A 13,696-nucleotide genomic window follows, 5' to 3' on the forward strand; every position below is an offset into this window, starting at 1 on the left:
TTTCTCTCATTAATTCAATCCTTTATTTCAAGTACTATAACCAACTTTTGTTAATACTGTTCTCTAATGAATTTCCCTCTAATTATATTCCCTTAGAAACTAATTACAGCTTATGTGACATCTTGAACCTACCTGTTATTTCTATTTCTTGCTTTACTGTTTTTTGTAGATATGTTCTGATCCGATAACAAATTATTTGATTCTAAGAAACATATCCATTTTGGTCTCCTGCAAGGTATACAACAAATGATGAACAGAATGAATTCGTGAATGAATGAATGAACAAAGACCACTGAATTTTTGACACTCAAACCCATACCTGTTTTTGAGGCCACCACGTGGTTGAACCTCTTTGTTAGGTTTAGAGAGAACTGTACATATTTGGTATCTGATATATGAGCCCATAGAAGAGCCAGTAATTCACTAAGAGCTGCTCTAGCTTCTTTCTCTTCTGACAAACAATTCTCCAGATATATTTCTTCAACACTAATGAGGCCCCTTAATAAAGCACATATTAAGTGTTCATACATTGTTTAGGCTCTGTTTTCCCAGGAAAAAAATATAATTTGTATCCTCAAGCTACTCCCAGTTTTAATGATTAAGCTCTGCCCAGGGAATTATTGAAGCATAGAAGCAGAGATGTTGTATGAATGGCAAATAATGTGATAAGGTACTAATGCAGGCTTCCTAATGAATAAAATGATTTCAATGCAGAGGGAGTAGCTTGTTGAAGGTTGCAAAGTGAGTCTCCCTTTTATGTTTTAAATGTTCAAATAAAAAGAAAATTATAACTTAATAAATGTTATAACTTGATCATGTTCCTTATCTTCATAATAGGTATAGATTTGAGATTTCTCTAAAACAAGAGTAAGCAGCCTTTTTTTAGGGATTTTTTAAAAAATAACTTTTTAAATAACTTTATCTTATTTATTTATTTTTATGTGGTGCTGAGGATCCAACCCAGGGCTTCACACATGCTAGGCAAGTGCTCTTTCACTTGCCTACTAAAACCCCAGCCCCTTTTTCTTTCATAGTTCAGATAATATTTTTGGCTATGCAGGCCATATTTCTATCACAACTGTTTAGTTCTGCCACTAACAATGTGCCTGTGTTCTAATAATTTTTTATTTATAGGCACTGAAATTTGGATTTCATGTAGTTTTTATGTCATCAAATATTATTCACTTCATTTCCCCCCATTCATTTACAAATGTAAAAACTATTCTTTGTGTATAGAACATACAAAAGAAGATTGTGCTGGATTTTACACATGGGCTATAGTTTGCTCTAATTAGGAAAGATGCTTACATTTAGTAGCAGAATATGCTGGTATGAAACCTGCTTTTGAGAGAGTGAACTGCTACTCCTATAGGTATTTGCTACTATGAATTTTATTGCCTTTTCCTTTATAATTACTTGCTATTTATTAATCATGTAAGCTATATACTTGGGAATCAGTCTGTTCTCATTCTTCACCACTTTCCTAGTGAGTTGGTATTAAGACTTATTGTTTCGACTATTAAAACAACTCTGCTCTGTTTCCTACCTTTGTTAAAAATTGTTTTATCATATCTAACTTGGCTAATAACTACCTTGTAGTTTTTTATCTTTAGTCATAACCCCATTCATTTTCTTGCTTATACTATTTTCAAAAATAAAGATGAAGGTGTTATTTCTTGAAATAAAATCTGTCACTGAAATAGAGGGTACTTCAAACTTGTTAATAGTGCAGGCTCTAGAACTTGACTACCCAGGTTCAAACCCCTGCTGCTTCCTAACTTATGTGACCTCTAAGCCCTAGAATCCTAATTATGTAAATTTTGGATAACTATAGTACTGTTTTCATAGATTTATTGTGATAATTATATGAGTGAAAGATTAATACTTAATAGCTCTTGGCATAGTATATTCAATTATTAGCTGCCACTATTATTAATATTGTTGAACTCTTCCCTTCCTCTTCCAACTTCTTTTATGTAATTTCTTATATGTGTTTATTCTTTGTTGTATCCTTGTTATAGTTTTGTCAGCAAGCCATATCCCTTGTGCTTAATATTCATTTTAGGAGTTAGCACATGTATATTTTCATCCAGAAGGTCTTTTATGCCCCTTTTAAACTTTTTCTGTATTAGACTTAACTGCCTATAGGCTGTGACAATTATCTTTCTATTCTGTATTTTCCCTGTACCTAACACAGTCTGGAATATATGCACACAGTCAATTGTGGTTAAATCTGGACAGTAACTTCTGTAGACAAAAATTGAATGTATTGTTTTGGTCTGAAAAACATTCTAGATGTTGGTTTCATTGACTACTAAGTTCGTAATATTAGTATCTGAAGCATAGTAATTATTAAGTATTTGCTAAATGAATATGATTATAAAGAACCCATACTTTTAATTTTAAATGAGCTACCAACTTTGGGAATTTTATTTTTTAATGCTATTAATTTTGTTTTCTAATGTATTTTAGATTCAATGGCATTCAAAACACCTATTTCTAAAACAAACAAAAGGATAAAACCCATTGTTGCTGTGGCACAGTCTAATTTGACCTTCATAAAACCATTAAAAGCAGGTAAGTGCTTATTATATTTAAACTGAAAATATAGTTTATTATATTTAATCTGAAAAAGTGACATGGAATGAAGCATCAATTTCATTTCAAATGGAAATGAGTTTTTTAAAAAATTTGAATAAAGGCCTTGAAGAATTTTTAAAGTGTGTATGCAAATTATAATTAAGGTATTCTATCAGATTTTACTGAAATTGCTTTATGGTAGGTTAGGATTTTTAAATAATCAGGGAATTTTGTTTTATTCCCTATCATTTTGCTTGATCACATTTCATACCCAAAATGTTTTCAAGTCTTTGTAGCAAGTAGTGAAAAGCAAATATTGTTCAGTTTTTTTATTATGGTTTCACTAGTTTTAAAAAAAAGTTATTTTTCTATATATTGTACAGTAATTTACTAGAAATTTTTATATGTAATAATCTAGTTGTATTCTTAGATATTCCTAGACACCCAATGCCATTTGCTGCAAAAAACATGTTTTATGATGAGCGCTGGAAGGAAAAACAGGAACAAGGATTCACTTGGTGGCTAAATTTTATATTAATTCCGGATGACTTCACTGTAAAAACAAGTATTTCTGAAGGTAAACATTAAGTTAATGTTTAAATTTAATAATACTCTTGTTTTAGCAGACCAAAATTTGACAGGATTTGTCATTCTTTAATTAAATATACTTTACTTATTACGTTATATTTCACTAATTTATTGACTTAAGTTTTTAAGATTGTGTAGGTAATTTTTCTTACATAGGTTGACATGAATACATTTTCTGTACTAAAAGTACTGAAACTTGCTTTTTCTTTTTACCTTCCATTCTATCATTTTATCAGCCAATGTAAGCAGTCCTTTGTGGCCTGAACATTTTGGATGTATTGACTTTACTGTTAATACCTTAGTTTAAGGAGTAGGTCAGAACACTGCATAGTACAGGGACTGTGAGAGACAATTCAGATGAAATTTTAAAACACTGCAGTGTTTATTCTTAAAGAGAAGACTTGGGTGTGGGATAAGGTAGAAGCATGACACTCCGAAACATTTGAAAGATTTTTTTCTGAAAGAGAAAGAAATTAACTTTTGTCTATTCTTCATAGAAATTATAGGAATCCATTTCAGATAACTAAAATGATTTTAGTTATCAAACCATTGTGTAATCTTGCAAAATGGTGATTTCCCCATTGTTGCAGTGTTCAAACAGACCATATTTCACATTCACCAGAGAAACGTGTAGGATTTCTTCTATTAGATGCAGAGTCTCTGGTTTAATTCCTAGGTCCTGAATCCATTTTGAGTTAAGTTTTGTGCATGGTGAGAGATAGGGGTTTAATTTCATTTGGTGCATATAGATTTCCAGTTTTCCCAGCAACATTTGTTGAAGAAGCTATCTTTTCTCCAATGTATATTTTTGGCACCTTTGTCTAATATAAGTGTAATCATATGATTCTGTGTTCTCTATTCTGTACCATTGCTTTGGTGCCAATACCATGCTGCTTTTGTTACTATTGCTCTGTAGTATAGTTTAGGTTTAAGTTCTGGTATAGTGATGCCACCTGCTTCACTCTTCTTTCTAAGGATTGCTTTTGCTATTATTTTTCCAGTTGAATTTCATGACTTCTTTTTCTATTTCTATGAGGAGTATCATTGGGATTATGATTAGAATTGCATTAAATCTGTATAGTGCTTTTGGTAGTATGATCATTTTGACAATATTAATTTTGCCTATCCAAGAACAAGGTAGATCTTTCCGTCTTCTAAGGTCTTCTTTAATTTCTTTCTTTATCGTTCTATAGTTTTCGTTGTAGAGGTCTTACACCTCCTTTGTTAAATTTTGATTCTCAAGTATTTTATTCTTTTTTTGAAGCTATTGTAAACAGGATAGTTTTTCTCATTTCTCTTTCAGAGGATTTGTCACCGATATACAGAAATGCATTTGATTTATGGGAATTGATTTTGTATCCTGGTAGTTTGCTGAATTCATTTTACTAGTTTTCTGGTGGAGTTTTTTTGGATCTTCTAGGTATAGAAGAATCATAGGCAAATAGTGCTAATTTGAGTTCTTCTTTTCCTATCTGTATCCCTTTAATTTCTTTCATCTAATTCCTCTGACCAGTGTTTCAAGAACTATGTTAAATAGAAGTGGTGAAAGAGGGCATCCCTGTCTTGTTCCAGTTTTTAGAGGAAATGCCTTTACTGTTTCTCCATTTCAAATGATGTTGTCCTGGGGCTTAGGCTTATCATAGATAGCTTTTATGATGTTGAGATATATTCCTGTTATCCCTATTTTTCTAGTGTTTTGAACATGTATAGGTACTGTATTTTGTCAAATGCTTATTTTGCATCTATTGAGATGATCATATGATTCTTTAAGTCTATTGATGTAATGAATTACATTTATTGATTTCCATATATTGAGTCAGCCTTGCATCCCTGGTATGAAACCCACTTGATCTTGGTACATTATCTTTTTGATATGTTTTTGTATTCAATTTGCCAGAATCTTATTGAGAATTTTTGCATCTATGTTCATTAGAGATATTGGTCTGAAGTTTTATTTTTTTGATGTGTCTTTGCCTGGTTTTGGAATGAGGGTGACATTGGCCTCACAGAATGAATTTGGAAGCGCTCCCTCTTTTTCTATTTCTTATAAATTATTTCAGAATAATTTATAGAGTATTGGTATTAGTTCTTTAGAACTCAATTGTGTATTCATCTGGTCCTGGGCTTTTTTTGGTTGGTAGGCTTCTGATGGCATCTTCTATTAATCTGTTTAAATTGAGTATATCATCTTGATATTCAACTTGGGCAACTCATATGCCTCTAGAAATTTGTCATTGCCTTTTATATTCTCTATTATATTGGAGTACAAGTTTTTAAAATAATATCTAATTATCTTCTGTATTCCTGTAGTGTCTGTTGTGATATTTCCTTTTTCATCACGTTCATTAGTAATTTGAATTTTCTCTCTCCTTCTCTTTGTCAGCATGGCTGAGGGTTTGTTAATTTTATTTATTTTTACGAAGAACCAAGTTTTTGTTCTGTTAATATTTTCAATTGTTTCTTTTGTTTCAATTTCATTGATTTTGGCTGTGATTTTAAATATTTCCTTAAATATGTCTTCTACTGCTTTTGGTGTTGATTTGTTGTTCTTTTTCTTAGGCTTTGAGATGTAATGTTAAGTCATTTATTTGTTGACTTTTTCTTCTTTTAAGGAATGAACTCCATGCAATGAACTTTTCTTAGAACTGCTTTCATAGTGTTCCAGAGATTTTGATATGTTGTATCTGTGTTCTCATTTACCTCTAAGAATTTTTTAATATCCTCCTTGATGTCTTTTGCAACCCATTGTTCATTTAGTAGCATATTATTTAGTCTCCAGTTATTGGAATAGTTTGTATTTTTTATTTTATCATTGATTTCTAATTTCATTCCAGTATGATCTGATAGAATACAGGGTAGTATCTCTACTTTTTTGTATTTGTTAAGAGTTACTTTGTGGCATAATATATGGTCTGTTTTAGAGAAGGATCCATGTGTGTTTAGAGAAGAAAGTATATTCTCTCATTGAAGGATGAGATATTCTATATATGTCAATTAAGTCTAAGTTATTGAGTATATTATTGAGTCCTATATTTTCTTTGTTCAGCTTTTTTTTGGAAGACCTATCCAGTGGTGTAAGAGGTGTGTTAAAGTCACCAAAATTATTATGTTGTGGTCAGTTTGACTCTTGAACTTGAGAAGAGTTTGTTTGATGAACATAAATGCTCCATTATTTGGGGCATATATATTTAAAATTGTTATGTCTGGTTGGTATATGGTTCCCTTGAGCAGTGTGAAATGTTCTTCTTTGTCCCTTTTGATTAACTTTAGCTAAAGTCTACTTTATTTGATATGAGGATGGAAACCCCTGCTTGCTTCTGCAGTCCATGTGAGTGGTATGATTTTTCCCAACCTTTCACCTTCAGTCTGTGTATGTCTTTTTCTATGAAATGAGACTCTTGGAAACAGAATATTGTATTGTTCGGTCTTTTTTTTTTTTTTTTTAATCGAATCAGCTAGCCTATGTCTTTTGATTAGTGAATTTAGGCCATTAACATCAGGGTTATTATTGAGATATGATTTGTATTCCCAGCTACTTTTGTTTATTTTTGTTATTTAACTTGACTTGGTTTTCCTTTGATTAGCTTTTCCTTTAGTGTAATATCTACCTTTGCTGATTTTTATTGTTGTTTTTCATTTTCTCTTCATAAAATAGTTTGCCAAGGATGTTCTGTAGTAGAGGTTTTCTAGCTGTAATTCTTTTAACTTTTGTGTATCATGGACGATTTTTATTTCATCATCAAATCTAAAGCTTAGTTTTGCTGGATACAAAATTCTTAGTTGGCATCCATTTTTCTTTTCAAAGCTTGATATATGTTGTTATAGGATCTTCTAGCTTTCAGGGTCTGGGTTGAAAAATCTGCCATAACCTACTTGGTTCTCCCTATATGAAATCTGATTCCTTTCTCTCGTGGCTTTTAATTTTCTCTCCTTATTCTGTATGTTAGGCATTTTTATTATAATGTACCTTGGTGTGAATCTGTTGTGATTTTGTACATTTGATGTCCTGTAAACCTCTTGAATTTGGTTTTCCAATTTGTTCTTTATGTTTGAAAATTTTTCTGCATTATTTCATTGAATAGATCGTTCATTCCTTTGTTTTGGAACTGTGCCTTCCTCTATCCCAATAAGTCTTAAATTTGGTCTTTTTATGCTATCCCATATTTCTTGAATGTTCTGCTCATGGTTTATTACCATTTTCAACTTTGTGATCTACATTCTTTTCAAGATTATATATTTTTTCTTCATTGTCCAAGGTCCTGTCTTCCAAGTGGTCTAATCTGTTGGTGATGCTTTCAATTGAACTTTTAATTTGTTTCTTTCATTTCAAGGATTTTTTTTTTGAGAGAGAGAGAGAATGAATTTTTAATATTTATTTTTTAGTTTTCGGTGGACACAACATCTTTATTTTATTTTTATGTGGTGCTGAGGATCAAACCCAGCACCCCGCATATGCCAGGTGAGCGCGCTGCCGCTTGAGCCACATCCTTAGCCTCTTATTTCAAGGATTTTTGTTTGGTTTTTCTTTAGAACTTCTATCTCCCTATTGAAGTAATCTTTTGCTTCCTGTATTTGCTTATGTAGCTCTTTGTCAAGATGATTTTTTTTTGCTGCCTGTATTTGCTCTCTTATATCATCCTTTAATTCACAAAACATTTTAACTATATACATCCTGAACTCCTTCTCTGTCATTTCATCTGCTGTGCTGGCCATGGATTCTAATAATGTGGTATCTTCATTTGTTTGTGGCACCTTCTTCCCTTGTCTTTTCATGTTGCTTTTGTGTCTTCCTTTTTAGCTCTGTGAATCCAAGGCGTTACCATTTTTATCCCATAGGATTATAGTGCCCCTGTAGGGTTCCAATACCTCTCCTGAGGGAAAGGACAATGTTAACAAATATAAACAAAATACCACCTAAAAACAAATATTTGTTATTAAGATATTTACAGGTTGGTCACAGTGTACAGAAATGGTAAATTCAAGTATTATCTACAATATAATCAGTAGGTTTGTAAAAGGGTTTATAGTTTCTGATGGTGGGCAAAGAACCTGGGGTGTAGGAAGATATGTTGAGGAGGTATGAGATGAGGATATAGAGTTAATCTTAGGATGTGTGAAAGAGAAATCTAAAGAAGAATGTTAGTAGCAGGAGAATAGAGAGGAAGTAATTCGGGGTAGACAAGTAAGAGGAAAGACATAGAATACATGAAACAAACACATGTATATTAAGAAAAATTTAAAAATGTTAAAATAATAAAAATTGGAGAGAAAGAAAAAAAAGAATATACAACACAACAGTAATATACTATTCAGTCATACCAGTCCTCAATATCCTAATTCATGCAAAGTACTTGCTTTCACATATGTTGGGGATGTGAGGGCAGGAGAATAAAGAGGGAGAAGAAAGAAAAAAATCTCAAAGGAAGAAATAAGGATTGTTTTGGTTGGAGATGAGAATCTTTCCTGCTTCCCTTCTCATCCAGTAGGTGGGGTTGTCTGTTCTTAGTTGATATCTCTGCTCTCATGATGGTGGGGGTTACCAGGGTGTGAGGGTTGGTCTTGTGTGCAGGGCACCTGGAAGTGGGGTTTGGCACTCCAGTTGGGAGACTGCACCTCAAGGATCTCCTTTGGCATCTATCTGCTCCTGTCATGTGGGTGCTGGGTCTTATCTCCTTATCTCACCTGTAGACCTCACAGTTCCTGCCCTCTAAATTAGTCTCTAAAGTGTATCTCCCTCCCCCCCCTCCCTTTCTACTTCCTAATCAGGAGCCTTTCTCCAGAGGTTCTTGTATGTTGCACTCTGGTGGCTGTCATAGAGGGCTGTTTTTTATTGCACTGTTCCAAGTTAGCAGCTGCTGGCGATTGGGAGGAATTAGAAAACTATGGGTACGTGGTTATTTGGTGTTCCAAACTGGTAGTTGCCCCAACTGAAGATGGTGATGAAGATGACCCAAGATGGAGGCAGCTGCTTTCTGCGATGGGGTGTTGGGAGGGGTGGGGTGCGGTAGCCAGGAGATGTGTTGTGATTGGTTTAGATGAGCTCTGTAGCATGCAATGTTGCAGCTCTCAGCTTTTTTTCAGAGCTTCTGATGTCCCCAGGTGCAGGCCGGCTACTGAAAATAGGGGACTAAGACAGTAGTTGCAGAGTCCCAAGATGGAAGCGACAGAGGGAGCCTCACATTGGTAGATGGGGGTCCACGTGGGAGTGGCGGCTGGAGTTCCTGCTCATGGGTAGCAGCTGTACTTCGTGGGAGCGGCGTCTGGGAATTCTGCGCTGGTGCTGATGCCAGTGGTCCCACTAAGGCACCTTGTGACCTGCGTGAGCAAGTAGTCAGGAGTCGGAAGTCCTTTTCTAAAGCTGAGGCCTGGGGCCTTGCGGGCAAAGAGGCTGTGATTCCTGCTCAGGATCAGCTATGGGGGGTCCTCTATCACTCTCAGCAAAGCAGTATTCCCACAGGCTGAGACCCTGGTCATGGAGCGACACAGAATGCTGCCTCCCTCTGGTCTACCATCTTGGATCTGAGCAAAAATCACATTCTTTAGGAGCTTAACTTTTTTTATTAATTTATAAAAATGATGGAAAATAAGCCAGTTCAAAGGTCATTTAATATTCTGGATTAGAGAAGCTAATATTTTAAATGTTGGTGGTAGCAGGTAGTGCTAACAGGTTGTGGAGATATATTGGCCCAAGATACTTAGTGAATGATGACAACTACATTTTAAGATTAGAGAATCAGAAGAAAACTTGGAAGGAGTGGGAAATGGATTCCATTTTTATCATCTTAAGTTGGATTTTATTGCTGAATTTAAGAATTTATGATGTTTTTTAACCAGAAACATTTATCCTTTTTTTTTATTACCCAGTAAATGCTGCTACTCTTCTTTTGGGAGCGGAGAATCAACATAAAATAAGTGTTCCTAGAGCGCCTACAAAAGATGAAATGTCTCTCAGAGCTTATACTGCACGGTGCAGGTTGAATAGATTACGCTGCACAGCATGCTGTTTATTTACATCTGAAAAAATTGTTAAAGCTATTAAAAAGCTTGAAATTGAAATTGAAAATAGGCAGTTAATTGTTCGAAAAGATAAACACCTCTGGAAAGATATTGGTAAGAAGGTTACTGGTTAATTTTTTAAATTTTGCATTTAGTCCCTGCCCCCAGTTTTATTGAAGGAAGTATAATTGACAGATAAAAATTGTATATATTTAAGATATACAGTGTGATGTTAATATGCATATATATTGTAAGATGATAACTACAATGTAGCTGATTAACATATCTAGCACCTTACATAGTTACGTTTGTGAGGAGGATGGGTTGGTTGAGGACATTTAAGATGTATTCTTAACAGATTTCAAGTTTGTAATTCAGCTTTGATAACTATAATCACAATACTATACAGTAAATCTCTAGAACTTATTCATCTTGCATAAATGAAACTTTGTACCCTTTTGATAAGCATCTCCTCAGCCCTTGGCAACCACCATTCTCTCTGCTTCTGTGAATTCAATGTTTTTAGATTACATGTGCAAGCAAGATAATACAGTGATTGTTTTTCCTTTCCTTGCTTATTGCACTTAACATAATGTCCTACAGGCTTATCCATGTTGTGAAAAAAGACATATTTCCTTCATCTTAGAGGCTGAATAGTATTTCATTATGTGTATAGACACAACCCATTTTCTTTATTCTTTCTTTCATTGATGGATACTTAGATTGTTTCCACATCTTGGCTACAGTGAATAATGCTACAATAAATATAAAAATAAAATTATCTCTTCCAGACACTGATTTCATTTTGTGTGTGTGTGTGTGTGTGTGTGTGTGTGTATGTGTATGTGTGTGTATAGATAGATAGAGATATTTTTTGTTTCAAAGCTAAATTTACTTGCTTTAGCTTTTCTGCCCCAAATCTCACATACATAAATATAATAATGTATAGTTAACAATAGAAGTATTTTTCATATAGACAATATGCTTCATTTAAGTGATTATTCTTTTTTTTCCACTGATATCTTTTCCGTGGAATTTTATCCTCTTTATTTAATTAGTGATCTGAACTTGTCTTTCTTTTGATCTATATTTCAGGAGAACGTCAGAAAGTCTTGAACTGGCTATTATCCTATAATCCTTTGTGGCTTCGAATTGGCGTAGAGGTGAGGATATGTTTTATTTTTAAACAGTTTATTTTTCAATTATATACTTAGAATATTCTTTAATAAAATGTGGTTTTACTCATAGAAGTTATAAAATTATTTGTTTAGCTTGATTCATCTTCAATATAAAATATAAGGCCAACTAGGAAATACTGATTAGATAAGTAGACCATGTCATTATTTATTATTGACATATTGTTACAGAGTAATTTATTTCTATAGTCTTTTTCTTCTTTCTTTCTTTTTTTTTTTTTTGTATTGGAGATTGAACACTTTACCATTGAGCCACACCTACAGCCTTTTTTATTTTTTATTTAGAGACAAGGTCTAGCTAACTTGTTTAGGGCCTTGTTTAATTGCTAAGGCTGGCCTCAAACTGCCTCAGCCTTCCAAGCCACTTGGGATTACAGTTGTGTCACCACCATGCCCAGCTACTTCTGTAGTCTTTTAAATATACATAATGTGATCTTGGCTGTAATGAACCTATAGTATAGTAAACTAATTTTTTGAACATTTATAAATGAAAAGACTAGGCTATTTAAAACATATTTTCTAATTTAAGTCTCTTTAAATCTCAATGAGATGTGTATTATTATTTTTACTTCTCTAACAAAGTGAAAGCTATGATATTAAGTGACTTGTAAAATGCTAGTAATTGGTCAAGCCTTGTACCTACAACTGTCTGAGCCAAATCACAACTTTCCAATTATTTGATGGACTACTACTTAAAAAACGTCATCCAGATTTGAATTATTACATAGTACTTGTTAACTATTATAAAATTTTGAATAATTAGGGTTCTGTTATACTTTCATGATATCTGTAGTTGCATGGTTATAATTAAATTTGAACAATGTTTCTATACTTTTTAAAATTTTTGGTACTGGAGATTGAATCCAGCAGTACTCTACTCCAATACTTTTTATTTTTTATTTAGACTGGGTCTTGCTAAGTTGCTGAGGCTGGCCTCAAATTTGTGTTCCTCCTGCCTTAGCCTCCAAGTAAATGAGATTACAGGTATATACCACTGCCCCCAGCAATGGCATATACCTGTAATATTCCTTTAACTTAAAGGAAAAATTTTAAACATAAATGTAAAAGCTCCTTGTCAGATGCTTAAAAATTTAGCTAAGTTCTAAGTTTTGTCTTTTTTTTGTGAAGTAAACATTTAAAAATGCATAAACTATATATGTATAGTTTTAAAGGGTTATTTATTGAATGACTATGTCATTTCCTTACTGTTTAGGATATAGACTATTACCAGTTCTTTAGAAGATTGTTGTCTACTCTTCTCCAATAGCGTTTCATTCCTTTTTTGAGGTAGTATGATTCTGACTTTAGGTTTTAATTTTTTGTTTTTAGACAATTTATGGTGAACTCATATCTTTGGAAGACAATAGTGATGTCACAGGGTTGGCTATGTTTATTCTGAATCGCTTGCTTTGGAATCCTGATATAGCAGCTGAATATAGACACCCTACTGTTCCTCATTCATACAGAGATGGTTAACATTGCTGCTTCCTTTGCATTTTCTCCACACTATGCACAAATGGCTTCTGGTTATTCTTCCTGTTTTTATTTATGTTTTACTTTCTTAAAGAAACCAGTCTAAATAGGTCTGTTTCCACTGCCTTCCTTTCCCTTATTCCCATTATTCCTCTTCACTATGTATAATTATTACTACTATTTTTTGTCTCTATCCATCTTCTCCCTCCAATAGATTATAAATCCTATTCAGATTATATTTATCATGCTTTGCTACTGTATATATAGTGCCTAGGACAAAGCTTGCAAATAGTAGGTGCTCCGTAAATGTCAGTTGAATGAATCCAGCTAAATCTCCTCATGTGCCCATTTTCCTTATCCATGAATTGAAAATATTAAATGGTACCTCTTATGTAGAGTTGTTGTATAGGTTTATTGAATTCATATATGTAAAACACTAAGAAAGGCACATAGTGTGATTTTTTTATTTGTTTGCTACTACTTTTTTTATGTTTTAAGTGCAACTTGCCTTTCATGGATGAATTTGTTATTATTTTTTCTAAGATCATGAAGAAGCTTTGTCCAAGCTTTTTCACATTGAAAAAGTTATTGTTGTTGGTATGCTAAGCTTTCCAGACTTATTGATCATGATCCTTGTCTCTTCTGTAAAGATGCTGAATTCAAGGTATAATTTTCATTTTATCTTATATATTTCAAATTTCCCATTTAAGACTTTTGTTGATCTTGTGGCATATTTTCTGTTTAGAAAGAACATTAATTTTGTTTTTTTTTTTAAATTTTTTTTAGCTGTTGATGAACCTTTATTTTATTCATTTATTTATATGTGGTGCTGAGCATTAAACTCATTGCCTCACACATGTGGG

General features: G+C 33.2%; 1 protein-coding gene across 1 annotated transcript in view; it reads left to right on the top strand.

The window, feature by feature from the left end:
* Positions 1–13,696, top strand: part of LOC143410751 (abnormal spindle-like microcephaly-associated protein) — a 31,649-nt gene that overhangs the window by 7,483 nt on the left and 10,470 nt on the right. Inside the window, 8 exon segments of the mRNA XM_076871497.1 lie at positions 2,473–2,577; positions 3,011–3,157; positions 10,033–10,278; positions 11,260–11,327; positions 12,690–12,831; positions 13,377–13,399; positions 13,401–13,435; positions 13,437–13,497. Coding sequence (XP_076727612.1) covers positions 2,473–2,577; positions 3,011–3,157; positions 10,033–10,278; positions 11,260–11,327; positions 12,690–12,831; positions 13,377–13,399; positions 13,401–13,435; positions 13,437–13,497 — 827 coding nt within the window.

The sequence above is a fragment of the Callospermophilus lateralis genome, chromosome 11, assembly GCF_048772815.1.
Source record: "Callospermophilus lateralis isolate mCalLat2 chromosome 11, mCalLat2.hap1, whole genome shotgun sequence".
NCBI classification, from domain to species: Eukaryota; Metazoa; Chordata; class Mammalia; order Rodentia; family Sciuridae; genus Callospermophilus; species Callospermophilus lateralis.